At 52.6% G+C, this 24292-nt stretch overlaps 3 protein-coding genes across 7 annotated transcripts; all 3 read right to left on the bottom strand.

The window, feature by feature from the left end:
• Nucleotides 1–19: 19 nt before the first annotated feature.
• On the bottom strand, nt 20–3248 carry S100A5 (S100 calcium binding protein A5). Its single transcript, XM_032265121.1, has 2 exons — nt 2580–3248; nt 20–308 (listed from the first exon to the last, which is right to left on the bottom strand). The coding sequence occupies exons 1-2, from the start codon at nt 2715–2717 to the stop codon at nt 168–170; spliced, it is 279 nt and encodes a 92-aa protein (XP_032121012.1). The 5' UTR covers nt 2718–3248; the 3' UTR covers nt 20–167.
• Nucleotides 3249–6537: 3289 nt separating this feature from the next.
• S100A4 (S100 calcium binding protein A4) lies at nt 6538–8770 on the bottom strand. Of its 2 annotated transcripts, none has more exons than XM_032265117.1 (3): nt 8646–8770; nt 7555–7710; nt 6538–6839 (listed from the first exon to the last, which is right to left on the bottom strand). In XM_032265117.1, the coding sequence occupies exons 2-3, from the start codon at nt 7693–7695 to the stop codon at nt 6675–6677; spliced, it is 306 nt and encodes a 101-aa protein (XP_032121008.1). In that variant the 5' UTR covers nt 7696–7710; nt 8646–8770; the 3' UTR covers nt 6538–6674. The 2 variants fall into 2 exon arrangements, with proteins under 2 accessions (XP_032121008.1, XP_032121009.1); XM_032265118.1 differs by lacking the exon at nt 8646–8770 and adding an exon at nt 7860–8003.
• Nucleotides 8771–10642: 1872 nt separating this feature from the next.
• S100A3 (S100 calcium binding protein A3) lies at nt 10643–13466 on the bottom strand. 4 transcript variants are annotated; one of them, XM_032265114.1, is made up of 4 exons: nt 13422–13438; nt 12708–12794; nt 11591–11736; nt 10643–11093 (listed from the first exon to the last, which is right to left on the bottom strand). In XM_032265114.1, the coding sequence occupies exons 3-4, from the start codon at nt 11729–11731 to the stop codon at nt 10929–10931; spliced, it is 306 nt and encodes a 101-aa protein (XP_032121005.1). In that variant the 5' UTR covers nt 11732–11736; nt 12708–12794; nt 13422–13438; the 3' UTR covers nt 10643–10928. The 4 variants fall into 4 exon arrangements, with proteins under 4 accessions (XP_032121005.1, XP_032121007.1, XP_032121006.1 ...); XM_032265116.1 differs by lacking the exon at nt 12708–12794 and having other exon boundaries at nt 13422–13466; XM_032265115.1 differs by lacking the exon at nt 13422–13438 and having other exon boundaries at nt 12708–13406.
• Between the last annotated feature and the right edge of the window lie 10826 nt (nt 13467–24292).

Here is a 24292-nt window from a genome sequence, read left to right as displayed (position 1 = left end):
GACCTCTTCAAAACCCAACTCCCAGCACCTGTGATGGAAACTTTATTTCCTCCTGTGGAAGGGTCCATCTGGGAGGAAGAGAAGGGCAGGGGACCAAAGAGGGGCTGTGACAGGGGCAGCCAAGGTCAGCGGCAAGGGGCACAGGGTGAGGGTGTAGGGCATCCGAGTCACTTGTTGTCCTCCAGGAAGAAGTCGTTGTAGGCCATGCACAGCGTGGTCAGGAACACCGAGTACTCCTTGAAGTCGATCTCCTGGTCACTGTTCTTGTCCAGGCTCTTCATCAAGTCATCGATGCTGCTCTCCTTCATCTTCTTCACAGACCAGGTGGAGGGACAGCTCAGACCCCGCTCCCCACCCTGCCCTCCCACCACTGCATGGTGTCACCCCCCTCAAAGCCTCAGGGAGAGCCCCAGCTGAGTCAGCGACACTGTCAGCATCTCGACCCCCAAAGTCTGCCCGCTGCCCACACCTAGGGAAGGGCCTGGCACCAGGTAGGAGGTGAGGGACCTGACTCCTGGATGGAAATAAATGACAGCAGGAAGGCTAGCCTAGCCTGCCTTTTCCGAAACACGATCCCCCAGCCACAGAAACAATCATCTAGGCTTTATACCAATACCTGATAAAAACAGCTTGCTGGGCCAGGCTCAGTGGCTCATGCCTGTAATCTCAGCACTTTGGGAGGCCAAGGCGGGTGGATCACCTGACATCAGGAGTTCGAGACCAGCCTGATCAATATGGTGAAACCCTGTCTCTACTAAAAATACAAAATTAGCCAGGCATGGTGGTACATGCCTGTAATCCCAGCTACTTGGGAAGCTAAGGCAGGAGAATCACTTGAACTTGAGAGGCAGAGATTGCAGTGAGTGAGATCATGCCATTGCACTCCATCCTGGACAACAAGATCGAAACTCCATCTCAAAAAAAAAAAAAAACCCCAGCTTGCTGATTGTGTGGCACTGAGCATTATACAAGTCTCTGACTGACTCTCTCCCCACTCTAAGGACTAGCTGAGAATGAGCCCAGACAAAGTGTCTCTCAATGACAGCAGTGCGTTGGGGCTGTGAAGCCACTATATCCCTCCCCTGCTAGGAGAGCCATAATAGAGGCCTGCCTGGAGCCTGGAGCCTGGAGCCTGGTTGCGCACTCTTGTCTGGTCCCCTGACTTCCCAGCCCGGCTCCACCAGAATGATGGAGTCAGGGTCCTTTGGGTGGAACAGGAAGCAAATACAGATAGGCAGCTCCTGCCGTCTCCTCATCACTGCCGTCAGCTACAGGTTTTCCTGGAGACAGGATGTTGGGACTTACAGAGGCGGAACCTGCCTGAATGTGACGTGACCCTAGTCCCCAGCCTGGGCTCCAGTTGTTGCCAGGCCCTCCCCAGGGCGCCTCTCCTCCTGTAATTAACCCCTGCTGGACCCGTGGCCCCTCCCTCTGCCCTCATTAACTCCAGGATGCAGGGAGCCTGGCGGAAGGCCAGAGATCAGGCTGGAGACGCCCGCACCTGCCTCTGTCCCCTGCCCATGTGGCACCCTGTGAACTTTCTTTCTGGGAGGGCCTAGCAGGGCTCAAGGTGTGCTAGATGGAGAGGCCCCCAGGCTAAACTGTAAAGCAAACAGGGAGAATGGTTCACAGGGCTGGCCCAGAACACCGGCTCAGCCTCCCAACAGCATCGTGTCGTTAGACAAGTTATTTGATATATTTGAGCACCGATTTTTTTAACTGTAAAAATAATAAGACTAAGCACAGTGACTCATGCCTGTAATTTCAGCACTTTGGGAAGCCAGGTGATAGGATCATTTGAGGCCAGGAGTTCAAGAACAGCCTGGCTAACATAGCGAGACCCCATCTCCACAAAAAAATTAAAAATTATCTGAGTGTGGTGGCGCTAGCCTGGAGTCCCAGCTTCTCAGGAGGCTGAGGTGGGAGGATTGCTGGAGCCTGAAAGTTCGAAGCTGCAGTGAGCCATGACCACACCACTGCACTCTAACCTAGGGGACAGAGTGAGACTGTCTCAAAACTATTTATCCTCAGGGATATTGTATTATAACCACCTCATGGGCCTTCCCCTCTGTCGGCCACCTCCTTCCCGCCATCTCCATCTGGTGAGAACCAGTTCTGTCTCCTCAACACCCTACGTTTACAAATTAACCTTTCAGTGTGAGTGCCAGCACCACCAGAGAGCTCTGGCCCTGCCGTGCACACAGAGAAGAATCAGGCAGGGTCCCCTACTCTTGAGTCGTGCACAGCTGGACCTGGACGCCCTGCATCCCTTCACTGCCCATGGCCCCTAGCCCAGGCACTGCCACTGCTGCGAGAACGTGGCCCCACCCTGGAAGGCTCCTCAATCTCCTCTAAACGCTCCAGACTCAGCCCTTCCTCCTTGTCAGTGAGCCCCTGACCCATCCTCCTGCACAGAGGGCTGGAGTTTTGCTGGCCCAAAATGCCCTCCGTCTTCGTCTCTGCCTGTAGCCCTTGGCCACCCTGCCCCTGGCTTAAGCTGGGGTACCTGAAGGCAGGTATGTGTCCCCCAGAGGGAGCACTTGGACTTTGGGGTGGAGGATAAGGGAATGATCACCTACCTCCCCAAGACACAGCTCTTGCTTGATCAGCTCCTTGAGTTCCTTCCTACTCAAAGTCAGCTTGCTACCCTCTCTCCCTGAGTATTTGTGAAATACGGTTACCATAGTGGTCAGGGCCTTCTCCAGAGGGGTCTCCATCACGGTGTGCAGCTCTGCAGAGGGAGAAGGGAAGATCTCATTCCTCAGGGAGTCAGACCTGCTCTGACCACTACCAGCACTAGCCTACCTCTAAGGCCTCTCCCTCAAAGAATCAGAGACTGGAACCCAGGGTGAGACTGAAATCCAGCAACAAGAGCACCTATCTGTATCAGCCAGGTTACAGTGAGGCCCACAGCAAACGCTGGAGCAGCTGGTGCGAGGAGAACAGCCAGGCTCCAAGGGAGACCGCAGACTCTCCTGCCTGGGAGTTGTTGAAACAGGGGCTTGGGGCAGGAAGATGACAAGACGACCTCCTTAAAAGGCCTGGTGGCAGATGTCAGAGCAGATCAAGGGTCAGGATTTTCTCTCTGCCCCTTGCAGTTTTCGAACAGGTTTTCCAGGAGCAGCTCCCACCTTAGTCACCAGCCTTTGCCCCAGTGCCTGAATCTCCTGATATCTAGGACTGTCCCATTATTAAAGTGGGGAACAGAGCAAAGAGCGAGTCCAGGGCTGACAGAGGGCTGGGCTGGAACCGGGGGATGAGGTCTCAACAAGGAGCGGTAGAGAGGTGGCTGAGATGGCCCAGCCGGTCTCCAGGCTCTGGCGAGAGCAATGCATACACAGACAGGTCCGTCGGCGGAGAGGGCAGGGGGCCTGCTGAAATCTACAGGGTCATTCCAAAACCTGGATCCAGAGGCTGCGCTTGAATGAGGGCCTGGATTCCAATGGCACAGTCACCCCCAAATAAGGGAAGAGACAGATGGAGCTCAAGTGACTCAGACTCCAAAACCACTTCCCCCTAGGGAGGAAGGAGGCAACACCCACGGAACTTGAGGGCTGCAGGTTAATCCTGCGGAGAGTCCTCACCTCCAGCCCAAAGCCCTCCCCTCCATTCTTGAACCGGACCCATCGTTCCTCTCCTACCACCCAAAACCTCAGCCTCTCCCACCTCAAGGAGACTCAGCTGGGACCACAGTTGAAGGCGAGGGCCTCTGTGTACCTGCAGGGGCATCCTGGCTGGCCCGGACCCCCACCTCCACCCCAGAGCCATTTCTCTAGAAATTCCAAAGGCTCTGCCCTCTCCTCCCTGAGCACATGTCCACTGGTAACACCAGGCCTCACCATCAAGCATGACCAACCAGATAGCAGATGCCCAGGGACATAGGAAGGAAGAACTTACCACCATGGGAGTGAGCCCAGAGAATCCAGGCAGCAGACACAGCGTCCCTCACACTGCCTTCTGCCTTTATTCCTCTGCTCTCTGTCCGCAGGAAGCCAGGGGAGGGAAAGGGCCAATGGGAAGGGGTTGGGGACTTGAGGAGGCCCACAGCAGAGCCTCCCGGGATGGGGCTGGGGAGAAACCCCTTCTGTCAATCTCACAGCTGGGGACACACTGAATTCCCATGGCACATACATCTCCAGTCCCAGAAACTTTATTCTTCTGAGCAAAAATCAGAACTCACAGTCTGAAATCTGGTGGAACAATAGGCCGAAGAGGGGAAACCAGGCTGTCCTGGAAAGAAAACCTCAGAGGTGTGGCCCAAACACAGGGTGTCATCTCTCCATGTCCTAGGCCGCTCTCCACATTGGGACCCTACCACCCATCCTGACACCCACTCCAGGAGCAGAGAAGATACCCCTTAAGATGGGGATCAGTGGGAGATGATATTTTCTGCCAAGGATATGGTCAAGATCATGAGTTAATGTGAACCCAGAGGTTTTTAAAGGGCTTTTAAATTAATGATTCTGGCTGGATGCAGTGGCTCACTCCTGTAATCCCAGCACTTTGGGAGCCTGAGGTAGATGGATGACCTGCGGTCAGGAGTTCGAGACTACCCTGACTAACATGGTGAAACCCCGTCTCTACTAAAAATACAAAAATGAGCCTGGCATGGTGGCACATGCCTGTAATCCCAGCTACTTGGGGGGCTGCAGCAGGAGAATCGCTTGAACCTGGGAGGCGGAGGCTGTAGTGAGCCGAGATTGCACCACTGCACTCCAGCATGGGCAACAAGAAGGAAACTTTGTCTCAAAAAAGAAAAAATTAATGATTTCTTCAAAGCCTCAGTGATCTTCATGGGAAAGACTCATCGGAGACTCTCAGCATGAAGGACTGAGAATCAGGAATGGGGAAGGTGCCCCGCAAAGGTCTAAAGCCTGCACTGGGGTGGAGGTTGTCGAACGGGGAGGGAAGTTCAGGCTCAGGCGACTGTCAAGGAGGGAGTAGGGGCCAGGGAGAGTCGCCTGTATCCCAGGAGACACTCAGACATTGTCCAAGTACAAGAACAGAACTGGACTCAGGGTGTAGTGCCTGTCACTGCTGCAGTCCCACTGCAGCCTGGGGGGCCCCCGCACTGCTCCCCACTCCACCCCACCCCCAGCTGGCAAGTCTGGAGAGGCAGCAGGGACTGGTTACTACGCAGCAGGTGTCTCTGAAGGAGAGCGTGATGCAGGTGGAGGCCCCGGGGAGGGTGCTCCCGGGGAGGGCGGATGGAGAGGGCAGGGCAGGCAGCAGACTTTCTCCTGAGCGGAAATTCCTCCCAAGTCTCTGTGGTCAAACCCTGAGGGAACATCTGAGTCACCTGCCCGACTCCTCTGAAACCTGAGAGAAAAGCCCACGTGAGAGAGGAAAGAGGACGCTTGAGGGGAAATCAGTGGGACCAAGCCCTCCAGCCTCGGCACCTGACCCCCAGGGACCTCTTCCTTAAAGATCCCTGTGTCGCCCAGGCACGGCCTTGAAATCCAAGCTCAGCCCACCACTGCACCCCAGAGCCTCTGGCCTTGAACCTACCTAAAGAGAAGCAATATCATGCCTCAGATTTTCTGGGGGGAAATCATCTCAATTTCATTTAGCAGATCGTATATGTGGAATTTTGCCTCCACAACTATGGTCACCTTCCCACTATTTGCCTCACTCCCACCCCACCCACTGAGCCCCACTCATCTCTTCTGAAGTCCCCTGTCCTTCTCTGAAGGAGCTCGATTCCTGACTGATCACAGATCTCATCCAGGGACCTTTGCGGCAGAGACAGTGGATTCCATCAGGCTTACATTATCATGCTGATCTTCCCTATTCCTGGCTGCTGCAAACAGCGGGGTCTCCCTCCATATTTCCCTCCTGATCCTACCATGGACGGGAAAGGCTTCATCCATCACTGTGGTTTGAAGCCAGTGATCTGGAATAGGGTGGCAGGATGGCCTGGACTGTGAATGTCAGCGCTGAGTGCCAGCCCTCCTCCCCATCCCACTCCCACCTGAATACTTCCTCCCTGCAGCTCAACCCTATTCTTGTCCCTCCAGCTTGCTCCCAGGACACCCAAACTCCATTCCAAACCCAACCAGGAACAGACGTGGCCTTTAATTCCAACATCAGTTCAAGATCCTGCCAGAGGCAAGGTTGGAGAGAGACGGGAGGGGTGAGCGGGCTGGCTGAGATCCCACAGCTGGGGCCTTCCAAGCCTTGGGGTGGTGGGGGGAGTCCCCTTCCCGGCTTTGACCACACCGAGTCAACACTATTGCCTGTGCACACACACTCTTTTCTTTTTTTTTTTTTTTTTAAGACAGGGTTTCACCATATTGTTCAGGCTGGTCTCGAACTTCTGATTTCAGGTGATCCGCCTGCCTCAACCTCCCAAAGTGCTAGGATTACAGGCGTGAGCCATCGCGCCCGGGCCCTGCACACACTCTTAAGTCACCCCACCTCCCTCCCCTTACTTCCCTGATCTGCTCTCCATAAAACTTCAGCTCAGCTCCCATTGCTCCCCACAACATATCCCTCAGTTTCCAACCCACGCTCCCAGAGCTTCTCACGCCATCAGCCTCAAAACTTCCAAGAATCTTTATTGAATTTGCTCAGCATCAAGCACGGGTCTGAAGAAGCCAGGGAGGGGCCCTGTACCCACTGCCGACAGGGAAGGCCCCGGCTGGCAGACCCCCCCAACCCCATGGGAGGAGCTTTCATTTCTTCCTGGGCTGCTTATCTGGGAAGCCTTCAAAGAATTCGTTACACATCATGGCGATGCAGGACAGGAAGACACAGTACTCCTGGAAGTCCACCTCGTTGTCCCTGTTGCTGTCCAGGTTGCTCATCAGCTTCTGGAACGCAGCTTCATCTGTCCTTTTCTGGAGGGAGAAGAGGCTACGCATAGAAAACAGAAGCCCAGTGGGTGGCGCCAGGACCAGACCCAGTTTCTACCTCCAGACCAGAGCTCGGAAGCCTCCTTTGGGAGGTCCAGTTTGGAGCTCCCATCCTCAAGGCTAAGCTAGGGTGGAGAAGGTGCTCCTTGGATGAGGAAGTCTGAGTACCTGGTGCAATGGAAAAATGACAGGACCACAACATTTTCACCCAAGCTTGTTCTAATAATCCCATGAGGTAATAATAGTCATGAAACAATACGTAAACTGTATCATGTTTGCTACAAATGTACATTGTTATTGTTTGAGGGGAAAGTCTGCGGGCGTGTGATCATCTCCACATCTGTACCTTCACATCTACAAGCCAAACAGAAACTCAGTGTCCATTGTTGGAGTGACGGCAAGAGTCAGACGGTCCCGGTCCGGATGGCCGTTCTGCACACCGACCACCTTGGGAAGTTACTTAGCACTCTGAGCTTAGTCTTCCCTTCAGTGCAAAGCACCTGGCGGTGTCTGACCGGTTCATTCTCAGCCCTCTTTCAGCAGGGCGCCAGTCCGTGAGTGGTGGTATTCACTGTGTTTCCACCCCAGGCAGCCGCCCCACTGATGGATGCTCTCTGTAGCTAATGCTCTATAGAGGGACTGCTGCCTCCTCTGTGGGAAATGGCCCACGTGGGAGCACACTCAGGCACTACCTACTCACCCCCAAGAAGCTGGGCAGCTCCCGGGTCAGCAGCTCCTTTAGCTCTGACTTGTTGAGTTTGAACTTGTCACCCTCTTTGCCCGAGTACTTGTGGAAGGTGGACACCATCACATCCAGGGCCTTCTCCAGGGGGCACGCCATGACAGCCGTCAGGATCTGGGGGCAGGAGGCACAGAGACCCTCTTATTTACCCCACCCCCCAGAGATGTATTCAGAATGCCCAGCTCCACTCACATCCCTTGATGGGAGCACTTGGTGAGAATCTGCTCCCTCCCTGGGGGAGCTCAGAGCAGCGGGCCCAGCACCTGGTGGGAGGGTGTAGGGAACGCATGCTCTGGGCGGTGAACAGTGAACGTTTGCAGGACCCACTGTACAGGCTCTGGAGATTCAGGCAGCAAGCTCCCAGGCCTCTCCTCAACAACAGCATTTTTTCCACCCCTCACTCAGTCGATCCACTCCCACAGCTCAGCCACAAAGGCCCCGCCCTGGCCATTCTTCTCCCTCCCAGCACTGGGCGCGGCTGCTGGAGGTCTGCCCAGGGGCCTGCAGCGGAAAAAACCAGCCGCTTAGCGCTCAGCCTAGGGAGGGGCAGAGTGAGGTGGCAGAGTCAAGGGTTGGAGAAGGTGCAGAGGCCATGCTCTCGACCTGGGCTGCGGGGTGCAGGGCAGAGGCTCCTGGGGCACACCACCGACAAACGCCCACGGTTACCTTCTGCCTTTGCTTTGCTTCCTGCACCCGAGCGTGCAACCCAGCAAACGTGAGCCAGTGCACATACCCACGGGCACACACACACCAACACACACTAGAGCAACAGCACGTGCAAGCCGCATCTCAGAAGCGCCTGGAGAGCTCAAATCCAGTCACTTGCTCGCTTTTCTGTTTGTTTTTTCCTCCAACATGCACGTGTATGTGTGTGCACGTGCGCACCCGCACACATGCACACCCACACACACACTCTATCCAGAGCTTCCACATCAGAATCTCACATCCGGATCTGTTTAGCACATCTGGCCCCCACCCACCTCCCCTTCTGCCGCCCCAGCCCTGGCCTCTGACACCCCTTGCATGCCAGTCAGGCCAACACAACTCACCAGGCCAAGAAAGAAGAAGCGGACGAGAGAGGGTTGTAGAGAGAGGAAGAACGGGGACGGCCCAGCAGTCTGACCTATTTATACCCCCGCCAGGCCCTGCCCATAGCAGGGGATGGGGAGAGCAGATACTGCCCTCCTACTGTGGGCTGACATGGTAAGTGCCACAGCACCCTCCACCAGCCCAGCCTGGGAACCAAGCTTCCTGTCCCCAGGTGGGCCCCCGTGGGCAAGGGGTAAGCCCCAATGGTTACCACCAGCAGGGACCTGGATGTAATAGGCACTACCCAGTGCACATAGCCTGAGTTTTAGAGAGGTGGAGGAAGGGGTAGCCTGTGCCTGGAGCATTGGGGACAGGGAGAGAGAAGTCTCCCCTTTCTTTTTGAGATGGAGTTTCACTCTTGTTGCCCAGGCTGGAGTACAATGGGGTGATCTCGGCTCACTGCAACCTCCGCCTCCCAAGCTCAAGTGATTCTCCTGCCTCAGCCTCTCGAGATAGCTGGGATTACAAACATGTCCCACCACGCCCAGCCAATTTTGTATTTTTAGTAGAGACCGTGTTTCACCATATTGGCCAGGCTGGTCTTGAACTCCCGACCTCAGGTGATCCACCCACCTCGGCCTCTCAAAGTGCTGGGATTACAGGCTTGAACCATCGCACCCGGCCAAAAAAGTTTTTTTAATTAGCTGGACAGCGTGGCTGGAGCCTATAGTCCCAGCTAGTCAGGAAGTTAAAACAGGAGGATCATTTGAGCCCAGGAATTCGAGACTGCTCAAGCCACTGCTCTCCAGCCTGGGCAACACAGCGAGATCTTATCTCTTAAAAAAATAAAGATTAAGGCCAGGTGCGGCGGCTCACACCTGTAATCCCAGCACTTTGGGAGGCCGAGGCGGGTGGATCACCAGGTCAGGAGTTCAAGACCAGCCTGGCCAAGATGGTGAAATCCCATCTCTAGTAAAAATTACAATAAAATTAGTCGGGCGTGGTGGCACACACCTGTAATCCCAGCTACTCGGGAGGCGGAGGCAGGAGAATTGCTTGAATCCGGGAGATGGAGGTTGCAGTGAGCCGAGATCATGCCACTGCACTCCAGGCTGGGTGACAGAGGGAGACTCTGTCTCAAAAAAATAAATAAATAAAAATTAAAAAACAAAAATGGGGGAAGGGATCCCCAGGCCCAGTACTATCTGCCATGCCAAGTAAGGCCCAGGGCCTTACTGGGGGTTCTGGAGGGGAAGAGGTTCATACCCAAAGGAGGCTCTGGGACCACCTCAGAAACATCGGTGGGAAAGGTCCTGGGTGAGGTAGTGATGGAATGGGGGGCAATCAGGCGTGAGCGCTCATGAACAGACCCCAGGCTCAGAGAAGTTGTCGGGGGTGCCATTTAAAGTTGGGATGAGTGTCAGGAATGAAGAATCCAGGTTGGGGTGGAGAGTGAGAGGTGAAATGGCACAAAATACGGAAGTCAGGATTCGGGTCAACCTCTCAGGGTGGGCTGTAAACTCAGTGAGGGTTAGAAGTAGGGGGTTAAGGCCCTCAGGGGGCTGTGGCTTCAGGGATGGGGACTGCCTCAAGATATCCCCTTCCCCCTCCATAGGGGCACCCCGCCCTGGCTGGGAGTAAAACCTCAAACACCCTAATCCCATTAGTGCTGCTCTCTGGGCTCTCACAGCCCGGGCAGGGAACAAACACCCCCACTGCACCCACAGCCCCTCCCTCCTCAGATCACCTGATCAAGAGCCCTGAGTCCCAGGGGAAACTCAGGCGGCCCTCTCTCAAAGACCCCAGAGAAAGAGAGAGGAAGGGAGGACGGGGGTCCCAGTGTTGGCCCCACGCCCTCCTGCTGGACTCTGGAGGCCACTGCATTTCTGCAGGGTCTGAAACGTCCCTGGGGGAGCCTCCTGCGCCTGCCCTCAGCTGCCTTCCTGCAGTGGAAAAGTCCAGAGAGGAGCAAAGAGCTCAGCAGACGCGTGCCCGGAGAAGAACCAAACAAAGCCAAGCTGATGCCAGTCTTTTATTAGGAGTTAAATAGGCCCTTTCCCATCGAGGTCTCACTGGGGCCTCAGAGAAGATTCCACCTCCTCCCAGCCACAAGGGAGGCAGCGGGGGTGCGGCGGGCAGGCTGGGGCCCAGAGTGGCTCTACCCCTCACTCGCTGACATCCTGGGTAAAATGGGTGAACTGATCACGGAAGACCTTGGCAAGTCCAGATTGAAAGGGGCACAGGAGAAAGGGTAGGAGGGCGTATGGGAAAGACAACAGCCCGAGCAACCCCCAGAGCAGAGGCTACTGGGGGCACGGGGGCTCTGGGGCGCAGTCCTTGAAGTACTCGTGGCAGTAGAGACAGAGACAGGCAAGTGAGCGCACATACTCCACAAAGTCCACCTCGCAGTCCTTGTTGGTGTCCAGAACACTCATGAATTTGTTGTAGTCACACTCCCGAAACTCGGTCTGTGCAAAGGAGGGGTGGGGAAGGGTGGGGGAGCAGGATGAGGAGGCGGAACAGCCTCGCAGGCCACTTCCCCCCCTCCTCTCCCAAGTGGACCCACCCCACCCCAAACTACACCCTTCCGAGGGCCAACTTCAACCTACCTGTTCCGATAATGCACCCATCACGATCCCCTCCCAAATCCTCCCTCTGAGATTATTAATCGAGCACCTACTATCTGCTACTGAGTGCCTACTACGCGTTAGCCATTCTTCATGGTGCTCTCGCTCAGTCCTCTCACAACCCTGCAAGGCAGCAGGTGTGATGATTGTCCTCCCATTTTACAGATGAGGAAGCTGAGGCTTCTGCTGTGTCCGTTCTCTTCCTCCCACTCCCTCCTCACAGTCCAGCCTCCTCCCCTTGCTGACCTGTGCTCAGGCTTGTCCCCAGGTCTCTCTTTGCAGAGTCCAGGCCGTGCCCCCCGCCTGGTGAGGAGGGGACGGACACTCTGCCTACTCACCGGGGTCCAGGTGGGCAGCTCCTTCTGCAGCAGCTCCTTGAGCTCGGCCTGGCAGAGCTTGTGTTTGTCCCCACAGCGCCCTGCGTATTCCTGGAAGGTGCACACGATGGCAGCTACCGCCTGCTCCAGAGGCCTGGTCATCCTCCCTGTCACAGAACAAGGGCGTGACTCACAGCAGAGTTCCAGGCCAGCCCCCTGCTCACCCCTGCCTTCCATGTTTCTCAGAGACTGTTCCCAGACCCAGCTTAACCTCCACCAGGCTTCAGGCCTCATGGCTCCCCCTCCTCTGAGCAGCCCTCCTGGACCACAGCAGCCCCTGTTAATTTATCTCCCTGCTGTCCTTTTGCTGTTTTCCCCATGTGGAGGTCTCATTGCCCCAACATCACTGCAAACTCCTTAAAGAGACAGCATCTCACCCCACCACCCACACACCCCACTGTGGGGCTCCTTAAGCATTCTCGGGTTCTCTGCTTATCCCCAACACCCAGGGTGGCTTGGTCCCCTTCTGTCCCAGCCCTTGAGATGTCCTAGAAGCCTCCTGCCCTGCGGGAACTTGCACAGGGAGAGCCTAGCCCTGTGCTTCTCTGTCCTCAGGCCCGTGGAGAAGCTAGGCCTTAGCAGGGAGGGAGAGGCAGGCCTGAGGAGCCCCCACGGCCTCCCCACCACTCCCCTCACCCTGCCTCCTGCCCTGAACTCAGGGAAGCTGCATCCAAAAGAAAAACTCGTGGGCTCCCCTCTGCCTCTCACCAGCTATGCAGGCCTAGTGAGCCATTTGCCTCTCCGGGTCTCAGGGGCCTGATCTGTGAAGTGGGGTTCATCCCACCTCGCAGGCCCAGTCAGGAACCGGAGCCAGATGGTCTCTTGAGAGTTGACGGGTTCAGGTATTTACCAATCCAAGACTGGCCTCCCCTGAGGTTACCCCCCTGACCCCTAGAGGGAAGGATCTGTACAGGGGTACCCTGTTCTATTGGAGGGGAAGCCCTTCCTGGAATTGCTCAGCTCCCCCCACTTCCACTGTCCCCTTCCACCGCCCTTCTGGGATGATGCCTCCAGCCTGGGAAAACCCGAAGGCGGCCAGGAAGGCAAGAGTTTTTTCCATGCAAGACCAGTGACTCACTCCTGGCTCTCCCACGGGACGGGAGTCCTCAGCACAGGGTGGCCAGGGCCAAGACTCTCCCTGAAGATTCGCCCACTGCTGGGCCTGCTGCTGGGAGCAAATGGCTGGCGTGGTTGTGGCTGGCAGGAAAGTTGGGGAAGGAGAGTGGGGGTGCCAAGCACTGCCAGGGTTTAATTTGGTGTAAACAGCCCAGGATTGGAGCAAGGTGTCCAGGTTCCCAGCAGAGGAAAGGGCCATGATCCTCAGGAACGAGGAGCCGCAGAGGGGCTCAGCACACCTTTCTGGGCTCCTGCCAGCCTGCCTGGCACCACCACTGCTGCTGTTTCAGAAGCACAGTGCCTGGAGGTGTGGGAATCCTCTCTACCCCTGCAGCCTTAGCCAGTCTTGACCCGTCCCCAGGAATGCAGCAAGGAGGCAAAGAGCAGGTGAGGGGGCTGACTAAGGAGAACACCAGAACCTTCAGCCCAGTACTCCCGCCCCAAGGCAGACCTCAGCTCTGCACACCCCCGAGCCCAAACTTCCCCGACAGCCCTTCACTGTGCAAGGAAACCTCTGCGTCCACCGTGTCTGACTTCCCTCCCCCTGACTGTCCTGCTATGGCCATCTCTCTGCTCCCAATGCCAGACCCTGGGGCAGGAGTCAGGCTGGCTATTGGGGGTCCCCGAGCTGTCCTGACACTCAACCCAGGGCAGGACCCAAGCAGCTGGCACTCACCACTGGCACTGGCGTTTCAGCCGTAGGAGCTTAGAGATAGGGCATCCGTATTTGTAGCCTCCCAAGAAAGGAAGGAAGCAATTATGGGGGACTCAAGTAGGTCAACACTGAGGATGCCCTCGGGGAGCTCTCAGCAACCCCATTACAGACGCCACCTGCCCACCCATCCACGCGCACATCAAAGGCCAGTCTGGGCTCAGACACCACTCCCCATTCATTCTCCCCTGCCCTCCCCCAGAGTCGGGAGCTGAGGACAGCCTCCTGCCGAGTACCTTCAGCTCTGTTGGAGGATACTGGCTGGCTTATCCATCACATCACATCACATCACAGCCCCACCTCTTCATTCTGCAGAGGCCCCCAGAATACCAAGTGGGGACACACTTCCGCCTCACTGAGGCTGCACCCCTACAAATCTCCATTCACGGGGGATCTTGGAGAGCACGTGGCTAAGCCTCCCCTTTACAGGTGAGAAGACTGATCTTGCCTAACCACATCACAGCTTTTGGCTGTGAACTGCTTGCCTCCCTGGGAGAAATCGCCAGTGGGATGTCTTTGAGGCATAGGGAGAAGTGTGTTCCTTCCAGGGGCACTTCCAGCTGTCTAAGCTTGAGTTTTCTAGCCCTTCCACCCCAGGTGATGGGAATGAATTTGGGCTACAGAGCCACATGAAGGCTGCCCGTGGCTGGAGCTCCTTAAGGGCTGTTTTCCTTCTTCCCCTGCTTGCTCAGCACCAAAACAAATTTCCATGAAGTCTTGTGGGTGGCAGGATGGGATTCCCTCTGGCTTTTAGCTTGAGTGTGTAGCCTTTTCGGATCTCAGCATCATGGGAGGGTCACCCATTTGTGTCCCCTCCTGGGGTGAGCCCTGGGCTTCCGCTTCTCTCTTCCTCGCTCCCCAAACCATCAAAGTCAAAGCTCAGGCTTGGCTTGGCTTGGCCAATGACCTCAGGGCACCAAGGGCCCCAGTACAGAATCTGCTTTTACTTAGATTTTTACCTACTCATTTCTTACTGCCTTGTGGGCTCTTCCATGCTTTGAAAAGATTTAAGTCTACGCAGGATTTTACGTTGTTTTTAGCTGGAGTGGGCACAGACCACCATATTGCCAGAAATGGATACCCTTTCACATCACTTGTCTATTCTCTCCCTCGCACCGAAGCCTGAGAAACTCCTCCCCATTTCATCGGAAGAGAACCTAAAACCTAGAAGAGTGTGAGAGGGAAAAGCGGAAGGAGATTGATTCCCAGGCCAACTAAGAAGGCTTCCTGCCCTTGCAGGCAGCCAGAGCGACAGGGATACCTCGACCTGGCCCTCGGCCCCCAGCACCAAGCCTTGCCTGGAGCTTGCTTGGAGCGGGAGCAAGGAGAGGATGCTTGGAGTGTTGGGAGCAAGGAATGTTGGGAGGACTCCCCTCCCTGTTGGGGAGAGGAGTGAGCAATGGAGGAGGGAAGGGAAGGAGAAGCTGTGATTAGCCCTGTTTTATAGGCCAGGAAATATGGGGAGCAGGAGGCAGAGAACAAGAGACGGTCACGCAGCAGAAGCAGGGGCCAGAGTGGACCAGCAACTAATTCAGCTCTAGGTCAAGCACCTGTGATATCCCAGCTCTGCTGCCAGCCGCCTCCCTTAAGCAGACCGCCTCTGCTCTTTCACTCATCTGCCAATGATGGAGGATGATCATAGTAACTACCTCATAGGTTTGTGCGGGGCTTAAATAAACTAATACATATAAAGCTCATAGAATAAATAATGTCCAACACACGGCAAGGGCTTGAGAAATGTTAAGAGGTGAGTGAGGCCGGGTGAGGTGGCTCACACCTGTAATCCCAGCACTTTGGGAGGCCGAGGTGAGCAGATCACCTGAGGTCAGGAGTTCAAGACCAGCCCGGCCAACATGGTGAAACCCCATCTCTACTAAAAATACAAAAAATAGTTGGGCATGGTTGTGCGCACCTGTAATCCCAGCTACTCGGGAGGCTGAGGCAGGAGAATCACTTGAACCCGGGAGACGGAGGTTGTAGTGAGCTGAGATCATGCCACTGCACCCCAGCCCAGGCAACAGACCAAGACACTTTCTCAAAAATAAAGAGAGAGATGGGTAACTTGCCCAGAGTCACATAACTAGCAGGTGGCAGGCCTAGCAGGCATTCATTGTTCATATAAATATTTAGAGCCATTGGGTGTATAGCCATAAACCAAAGTCCCTGCTCTACAGAGATGACAGTGTATTGGGGAAAACAGACACTAACCAAATAGGTGCTGATTAATATAGGTCTATATTATAAATGTATAGATTTATATCAGCAATCTAGATTGCTGATATAAATGCTATGAAGAAAAATAAAGCAGAGCTGGGAGAAAGAAGATGATGGTAGGGAACGAGGCGCTTTACTAACATGTGAGTGGCCAGGGAAGAGCCCAGCAGCCGGTTCCTTGCCCATGTCCTCATCCGCCAGCCCCTGGCATTTCTCAGCTTGGCAGACCTCTCTGGGCTACAGCACGTGGGTCTGTCCACTGGGAAAGACTCAGACTGAGACTGTGGGGAGGGCAGGAGCTCACTCTGGGAGGTGAGGCCTGAGGGGTGGGCGTGCAGACAGAGTGGTCAGGACTTTGGGGTTGGTGGACCCTCATGGAAAGAACCTCAAGGCTCTACCTTCCTCTTGCCACCTGCCCTCAAGCATGTTACATCCTTTACCTTGTTAGGGCCTTCATTTCCTCACCTCCAGAATGGGTTTGGAAGATTCCTTCCCTAAGAATCCAACATGAAAGCGCTATCACTTGCTGTTACTGTGGACGATGTCAGGGCCGAGGCCTCAGTCCAACTCAACAAGCAGGCACTGAGTCACCTCGAGGGAGGCTCCCGGGAGGGCAGGAGGGGAGGGAGAGAACCAGGGAGAGAACCAGCCTTTTGTCACCAGGTCACTCGGTCCTGCCTCCCCCGTGCAGGTGGAGGGAGAGCTGTAACTTCCCTTCCCTTGCTTTCACAAACTCTTCTTGGGGTGATGGACTCTCTGCCCTGCTGGAAGTTCTTCCCCAGCGTCTCCCCTGCATCTCCTATCTGCAGTGGTTCGGAATGCATCCCACATGAACCACCCCACCAGAGCCTGGAGCGGGACCGTCCTCCTCCCACACCTGCTCCAGAGTCCACACACTCAGGCTGAGCCCAGCACCCTTACTGCTCACCTTCTAGAGCTCCACCACTGAAGACGTGGAACTGACCGCTGAGAAATGCAAGGAGCTCTCTCCCCATAGGGGCAGCATGTGGATGCATGAAGGGCGAGAGCAGATACCATCCGATCTGGCAGGACTTATAACAGTACCGCCTCTCTCTCCCTGCATCCATTCTCCCTGGCTCTGTCTCCCCGATATCACCACCAACACCAGATGCTCCCAGAAACTGCACTGCCTCCCTGAAGGTCAGTGTCTGGTTCTGCCCCTCAGGGAGGAACAAGATGGAGTGTCCTGAGCATCTGGATATTTTACATGCTTGTGCCAAAAGGGCCTAGGCCCCAAGGACAGGGTGAGCCCACCCCAATCCCATAGCCCCATGGGACCAATGAACCTTGTCAAAATGACTAGCTTCCTTTCTCATCATCTGAGCCAAATATAGGGAAGGCGTGGGAAGGGGCATTTGATTACCGGGACTGATGTGGAGCCAGGGAGGCCTTTGCTACAGAATTGGGGATGGGGCCTCAGGAGGTGGGAAGAGGATCAGAACTGAGATCAAAGAGGCCTGTGGACTTACTGCTTAGACCTACTGCTTCTTTTGACTGCCAGGTCAATGTCAGATTGTGAGCAATTCATAGATGACAGCAGTGAGTCAGTGAAGCAATCAAGTGACCTAAAGACAAAGGCATGGGGGCCCTACTTCAGCCACTCCCTGGTCTCAGAGCCCACCTTTGCCTTCATTCTCTCTTTTCTTGGAGGGCTAACAGGCTGCCAGGGATTAATTCAAAAAGGCAAACACCAAAGTAAGGCAGCGTGGGGGCTGAGGTGTGTGTTCCTGAGGCTCTCCTCTGGCAGCAGTTCTAGGAGGAGGTGGGAGAGAACCGGGCCAACAGACCTTTGAACAGAGCTATTTCTAGACCCTCCTGTCTGTGCTTCTGCACATAGAGCAGGTTTGGGGAGAGAAAACGGAATGGGGGAAGATTGCTGGGACCATCTGGAAAAGTAGTGCTTGCTAGTTTGTCAAACACCCAGAAGGAAAGGAAATCAGCCTCCTTCAGAACCTGCCCAGCTCCAGGGGCAGCCAGCTGAGGCCAGTCTCCACCAGCCAGAACAGCCCCAGAACCTGGAACTGAGCCCCAAGAGAAGCCAGGACATTTTGTGAGCCTAAGGCCCGAAAGAAACCAGACTGCACTAATCCACCAGGAGCAAGTGGGCCTGCTTCTCCCATTGACTCAAGATAAGGACACCAAGGGTCTGGATGTTGCTCATCCAGGTCCCCTTCACCTTACACAAAGCCCCAGGCTTTGGAGATGGCTGTGGGAAAGGGAGGAAGGCCCAAACTGCCACCCGGTGTCCACAGGGATAAGAACTTTTCTATTTTTTTTTTTTTAAGACAGGGTTTCACCGTGTTGGTCAGCCTGTTCTTGAACTCCTGACCTCAGGTGATCCGCCCGCCTTGGCCTCCAAAGTGCTCAGATTACAGGCATGAGCCACCACGCCCAGCCAAGGACCTTTCTTAAGATATGGGTCAAGTCCTGACACTACTCCTGATTTAACCTCTCCCGGCCTCTGTTTCCTCATCTGTGACATGCAGAAACTAATAGCATAGCCCTCACTCAATTGCTCCAAGGAATCAAAGAGATGATGCTTGAATAGGCCTAGCAGAGTACCTGGCCGGAGGGAGTGCTCCACGAATGACAGATGCTGCTTCCTCTCAGTTTCCTCATCTGTAAAAAGGGCTAATGACAGCTCCTCTCAGGGTTACCATGAGGCTGAAACCACAGTGCACGAAAGGAACTTTGAGAACTGCTGTAGACATGTTAATTACCATCATCATGACTTTCTGACCTATAGTTACTAGCTCCCTTCCCTACAGGATAGTAGGAAGGTGGGCTTCTCCCTTTTTATTGCTATGAAAAGAGATCATTTCTCATTGAAGGCCTGTCCTGCCTTGCCTCACCAGCCCCAGATGTGCAGTTAAGGCAGAATTGTAAGTGAGAACAAGCAGTTTTCCCAGCACCCCCGCACTTGGCCTTTTCTGTCTCTGGGGACTCTATCTGAGATACTCTAGGAGTGGTTCTGAAACATCAGTTTCCCAAGGAAATAAGAAAACAATTCAGGAAAACACTGTGTATTACTTGTCCACTACCCATCCCCTCTTTCTTCATTATTAAGACCCATTTTTTTTTCGTCTAAGATGTCAACATGGTCAGCTAAAAACACTTGGTTACAGCTAAGACTAGCCAAATTACACAGTTGAGGCCAAAGATAGAAGTGGAAGTCTCTGGGGGAGGACACTTCTATCATAATGAAAAGGCGAAGGCTCCTGTGGAAAAGGCGTTTGCACCTCACCCTTATTCTGTCTTCCAGCCTGGAACATGGACAGTGAGGTCTGGAGGTACAACAGCCATGATGTGATCACAAAACGTCCTACATGCTAGAGAGCCAAAAAATGAAAAGACACGGGGTCTCAGATGGCATCTCCGGACCTCTGAATCAAACCTGAACATCCTACTCTGGACTTCTTGGGTAAGACAATTGAAGCGACTAGCATTTGTCAGGTTTTCTGTAATTTGCGGCAGTTGAAAAAACACCTACCTAGTAGAGGATTTGATATCTTAAAGTGGAATCCTCAAGTAAAAGAATCTAAAATGTGAACTTGGCTAAGCAGAGGGAGGAAGGGAGTGAGGTGTGATGACCCAATATGTCAGGCTGGAAAGTCAGGACCTTGGTTGTGAAATCACAAAATATTTGGTCAGACCATGGCATATCTTGTAATATGGACCAAATAGAAACCTAGGTGTCATGAAAGAGGAAGTGGAGGGAAAAGTCTAGAAAGTTAGCATGAGCTGGTTCCTTGCATCTTCAGCAAACCCCTGCAAGGGCAGGATGCTGCTGTTACAAAGAAACTGAAACAGGTGTCATTGGCTTTGGGAGCAGGCAATGGGTGAAGGCTGGAAGGGTCTCTAGAAGATTATTAGTAGTGATTTGAAGGACAGTGAGGAAATTGTTAGAAATTTCCTCTAGAAAAAAGAGACCATATTAGGTAATGACACATAGTCTGGCAACGCTGCTGTCTGTGGTTACGTGGGAAATAGAAAGGTACCCAATGAGTTCATGGATATGGCTAAGGAGATTTTTAGGCAGAATAGGGAAAGTACCAGCTGACTTCTTCTAGCTGCCTATGATGAAAATATAAGACTAGAAATTTGAACTAAAGAAGGAACTTCTCACCTGGGAGGTGGAGGTTGCAGTGAGCCAAGGACACTCCAGCCTGGGCAACAGAGTGAGACTCCGTCTCAAAAGAAAAAAAAAGAAGGAACTACTCAGCTTTTCAGAGAATTCAGAGGAAATATAGAGGGCTCAGTACAGTCTTTCCAGCCAGCAAATGGCTCTCAAACTAATAAATGGCTTTGGAACAAACATCAAATCCAGATCCCTGTCGGTAAAAAGATCTCAGGATAAAGATGAAGTAAGTCAAAGGTAAGACCTTGTAATAAGACCTCAAAAAGATTTAAGGGCAGGCTTCCTCGATCTCAGATAAATAATGCAATGTCTAATAATTCTGGAAGTCTGCCTCTTAGGCCCTTTCAGACTAGAAGGCTTTTAGGAATCTCAAGGGCATTTACTCCCAGCACCCTGACTCTCAGTCCAAGCTGGAGAGAGGCCAATCTTAAAAAGATTTGTAGGTGTGGTGTTGCCTATTAAGTGAATTATAAGTTGATGCACAGTGAGGTCACATTTTTACAGGAATTATATCATTTTGAACTAAAAGGGGCTGAGATAGATTTCTTTTAATCAAAGAAGTTTTTTTTTTGTTTTTTTTTTTTGAGACGGAGTTTCACTCTTGTTACCCAGGCTGGAGTGCAATGGCGCAATCTCGGCTCACCACAACCTCGGCCTCCTGGGTTCAGGCAATTCTCCTGCCTCAGCCTCCTGAGTAGCTGGGATTACAGTCACGCACCACCATGCCCAGCTAATTTTTTGTATTTTTAGTAGAGACGGGGTTTCACCATATTGACCAGGATGGTCTCGATCTCTTGACCTCGTGATCCACCCGCCTCGGCCTCCCAAAGTGCTGGGATTACAGGCGTGAGCCACCGCGCCCGGCCAAAAGAAGTTTTTAGGTCTTCAACGTCAAATGGGCAAGAACCAGGCTGAGAGAGCTACTTAGCTATCAACACAGATACTTTTTTTTTTTTTTTTTTTTGAGATGGAGTTTTGCTCTTGTTGCCCAGGCTGGAGTGCAGTGGCACAGTCTCGGCTCACCACAACCTCTGCCTCCCAAGTTCAAGAGATTCTCCTGCCTCAGACTCCCGAGTAGCTGGGATTATAGGCACACGCCACCACACCCGGCTAATTTTGTATTTTTAGTAGAGACAGGGTTTCTACATGTTGGTCAAGCTGGCCTCGAACTCCCAACCTTAAGTGATCCGCCTACCTCGGCCTCCCAAAGTGCTGGGATTACAGGCATGAGCCACCATGCCCGGCCAACACAGATACTTCTTATGGAAAATAGAGAGTTAACTCAGAAAATGAAGTCAAGAACCTAGAAGCCAAGAGCCGAGAACCATTTATAGAGGGCAGAACTGGGTCCTAGTCAAAAATCTGGGGACACGTATATGACTCAATTTCAGAATTGCTATGGACCCAATGCACCAATCTGTGCCTCCAATACACCACCGCCCCCTTTAGAAAAGGAGCGTTTATGGCTGTTATATTTTTGTTTGTTTGTTTGTTTGTTTTTTGAACAGAGTCTCACTCTGTCACCCAGGCTGGAGTTCAGTGGTGTGATCTCATCTCACTGCAATCTCTGCCTCCCAGTTTCAAGCGATTCTCCGGCCTCAGGCTCCCGAGTAGCTGGGATTACAGTTGTGCACCACCACGCCAAGCTAATTTTTGTATTTTTAGTAGAGACAGAGTTTTGCCACATTGGCCAGGCTGGTCTTGAACTCCTGACCTCAAGTGATCCACCCACTTTGGCCTCCCAAAGTGCTGGATTACAGGCGTGAGCCACCAAGCCTGGATGGCAGTTATCTATCTTCATTTCGCCTGTGAACATTGACTGTGTTCTTCACAGGACCTCAGGCCAAGAGGAACTGCTTTTGAGGAGCTGTCCTGCAGAAACTGCACATGAGAAGCCTTGTTCATATCTCTGGGCCTGTCTCAGATAATACAATCAAAGACTTCAAATTGATGCCTTAATGAGATGAGACTTTGTGGGTCATGGGAAGGAGATGAGTGTATTTTGTATATGGGAGGGATGTGAATTTCAATTGCTAGAAGACAGACTATGGTATTTAGTCTCCAAAGATGGTCACTGTCAATTTTATGCATGCTGTTCATAAGAATTAGACATCTCTTAGTGTATAAAATTGAGAGATGTCTAATTCTCCTCCCCTTAATCTGAGCCAGACTTAATGATTTTTTTTTTATCATTAGAATGCGGCAGAAATGATGTCCCAGGATTTCTGAAATAAATCTTAAGAAGTAGCCAGGTGCAGTGGCTCACGCCTGTAATTCCAGCACTTTGGGAGGCCAAGGCGGGCGGATCACAAGGTCAGGAGTTCAAGAACAGCCTGACTAACATGGTGAAACCTCGTCTCTACTAAAGCTACAAAAATTAGCTGGGCATGGCGGTGCACACCTATAGTCCCAGCTACTCGGAGGCTGAGGAGGGAGAATTGCTTGAGGTTGTAGTGAGCCAAGATCGCACCACTGCACTCCAGCCTGGGCAACACATCGAGACTCCATCTAAAAAAAAAAAAGTGCCAGGCACAGTGTCTCATGCCTGCAATCCCAGCACTTTGGGAGACCAAGGCAGGTGGGACTCTTGAGTCCAGGAATTCAAGACCAGCCTGGGCAACGTGGTGAAACCCTGTCTCTACTTTAAAAAATATAAAAGTTAGCTGGGCGTGGTGGTGCATGCCTATCATCCTGGCTACTCAGTAGGCCGAGGCAAGAGAATGGCTTGAACCCAGGAGGCGGAGGTAGCAGTGGGCCAAGATCGCGCCACTGCACTCCAGCCTGGGCAAAGAGTGAAACTCCATCTCAAAAAAAAAAAAGAAAAGAAAAAACTAATAAATTTAATTAGAATTAAAATAAACCTTAAGAAGCCTACCAGCTTCCATGTGGGCCTCATGCAATTCTCACTTTGGGATTTGACCTCTCAGGACCCTGCTGCCATGATCTAAGAAGCCCAAGCCACATGGAGAGGCCATGGTAAGCACTCCAGCTGAGCTCCCAGCTAACCTCCAGAATCAATGCCACGCATGTTAAGCAAGCTACCATAGACGCTGAGTTTGTTCAAACATTTAGATTATTCTAGCTCCAATTTCCATCTACACCTGCATGAAAGACCCCACACGAGAACCACCAACGAAGTCCAGACTACCCCCAGAACCATAAGAGATAATAAATGTATGCTCTTCTTTTTGTGTTGTTGTTATGTTTTTCTGTTCATTTTTTGAAATGGACTCTCTCTCTGTCACCCAGGCTGGAGTGCAGTGGTGCCATCTCAGCTGACTGAGTTCAAGCAATTCTCCTGCCTCAGCCTCCTGAGTAGCGGGGTTTACAGGTGTGCGCCACCACACCTGGTTAATTTTTGTATTCTTAGTAGAGACAGGTTTCACCATGTTGGCCAGGCTGGTCTCAAACCCCTGACCTCAAGTGATCCGCCTACCTCAGTCTCCCAAAGTGCTTGGATTACAGACGTGAGCCACTGTGCCTGGCCCATAAAGTCACGTTTTAAGACACCACATGTTGGGGTGATTTGTGATGCACCAGCACAACGTCTGTGAGTCACCAAACCAGAACTGCCTACTTTACACTATTTTTTGTATGAAGGATTCACACTCAAATAAATTGAGACCAATTTATTTAAGTCACTGTTAGTCAGGTTTTCTGTAACCTACAACTGAATACATTCCCAACTGATAGAGAATGTGGTAACTGGAAGTGGGACCCAGCAAGAAAATAACCTAGAATGTGGGATTAAATGAAGGTAAGAAAGGATAAAATATGAGGACCTAACTTTTGCAAAGCTGGAATGTTGGCAATCCTTGCTATGAGATGGCAAAGCACCTGGTTAAACTGTACCCGATGTACCTTAAAATACAGAATATATGACAACCTAGCCTACAGTTTTAGGGGAAATAGTAGGAAAAAATTAGAATGTTGACATTAGCTGGCTCCTAGTGGCTTTTAGCAGAGCCCAGTAGAAGAGCTAGCCAATCTAAAAGCAGATATTAAAAGCAATACAGTACAATACTGTATACAATATAGAATATACAATACTAGAATTTTTTTTTTTTTAAAGACGAGATTTCACCATGTTGGTCAGGCTGGTCTTGAACTCCCGACCTCAGGTGATCTGCCCGCCTTGGCCTCCAAAGTGCTTAGATTACAGGTGTGAGCCACCACGCCTGGGCTACAATACTAGAATATTAAATACAATATAGAATGTATTGTGTAGACAATACCCTTGTTTTCTGAAAACAGGTGTACTGCCTGTCTTGGCCCATTTTGTATTTCTACAACAGAATACCACAGACTGGTAGTCAAAAGAAAAACAGATATTTATTGGCTCACAATTCTGGAGGCCAGGAAATCTAAGCTGGAGGAAGTAGCACCTGGAGAAGGCCGTCTTGCTCCATCATCTCATGGTGGAAGGGCAAAGAGAGGGAGAGAGAGAAAAGGTGGGGGACAA

The sequence above is a fragment of the Sapajus apella genome, unplaced genomic scaffold, assembly GCF_009761245.1.
Source record: "Sapajus apella isolate SASKATOON/1434 unplaced genomic scaffold, GSC_monkey_1.0 scaffold148, whole genome shotgun sequence".
NCBI classification, from domain to species: domain Eukaryota; kingdom Metazoa; phylum Chordata; class Mammalia; order Primates; family Cebidae; genus Sapajus; species Sapajus apella.
The sequence above is the reverse complement of the archived record's forward strand: the minus strand, read 5'-3'. Positions and strand labels throughout refer to the sequence as shown.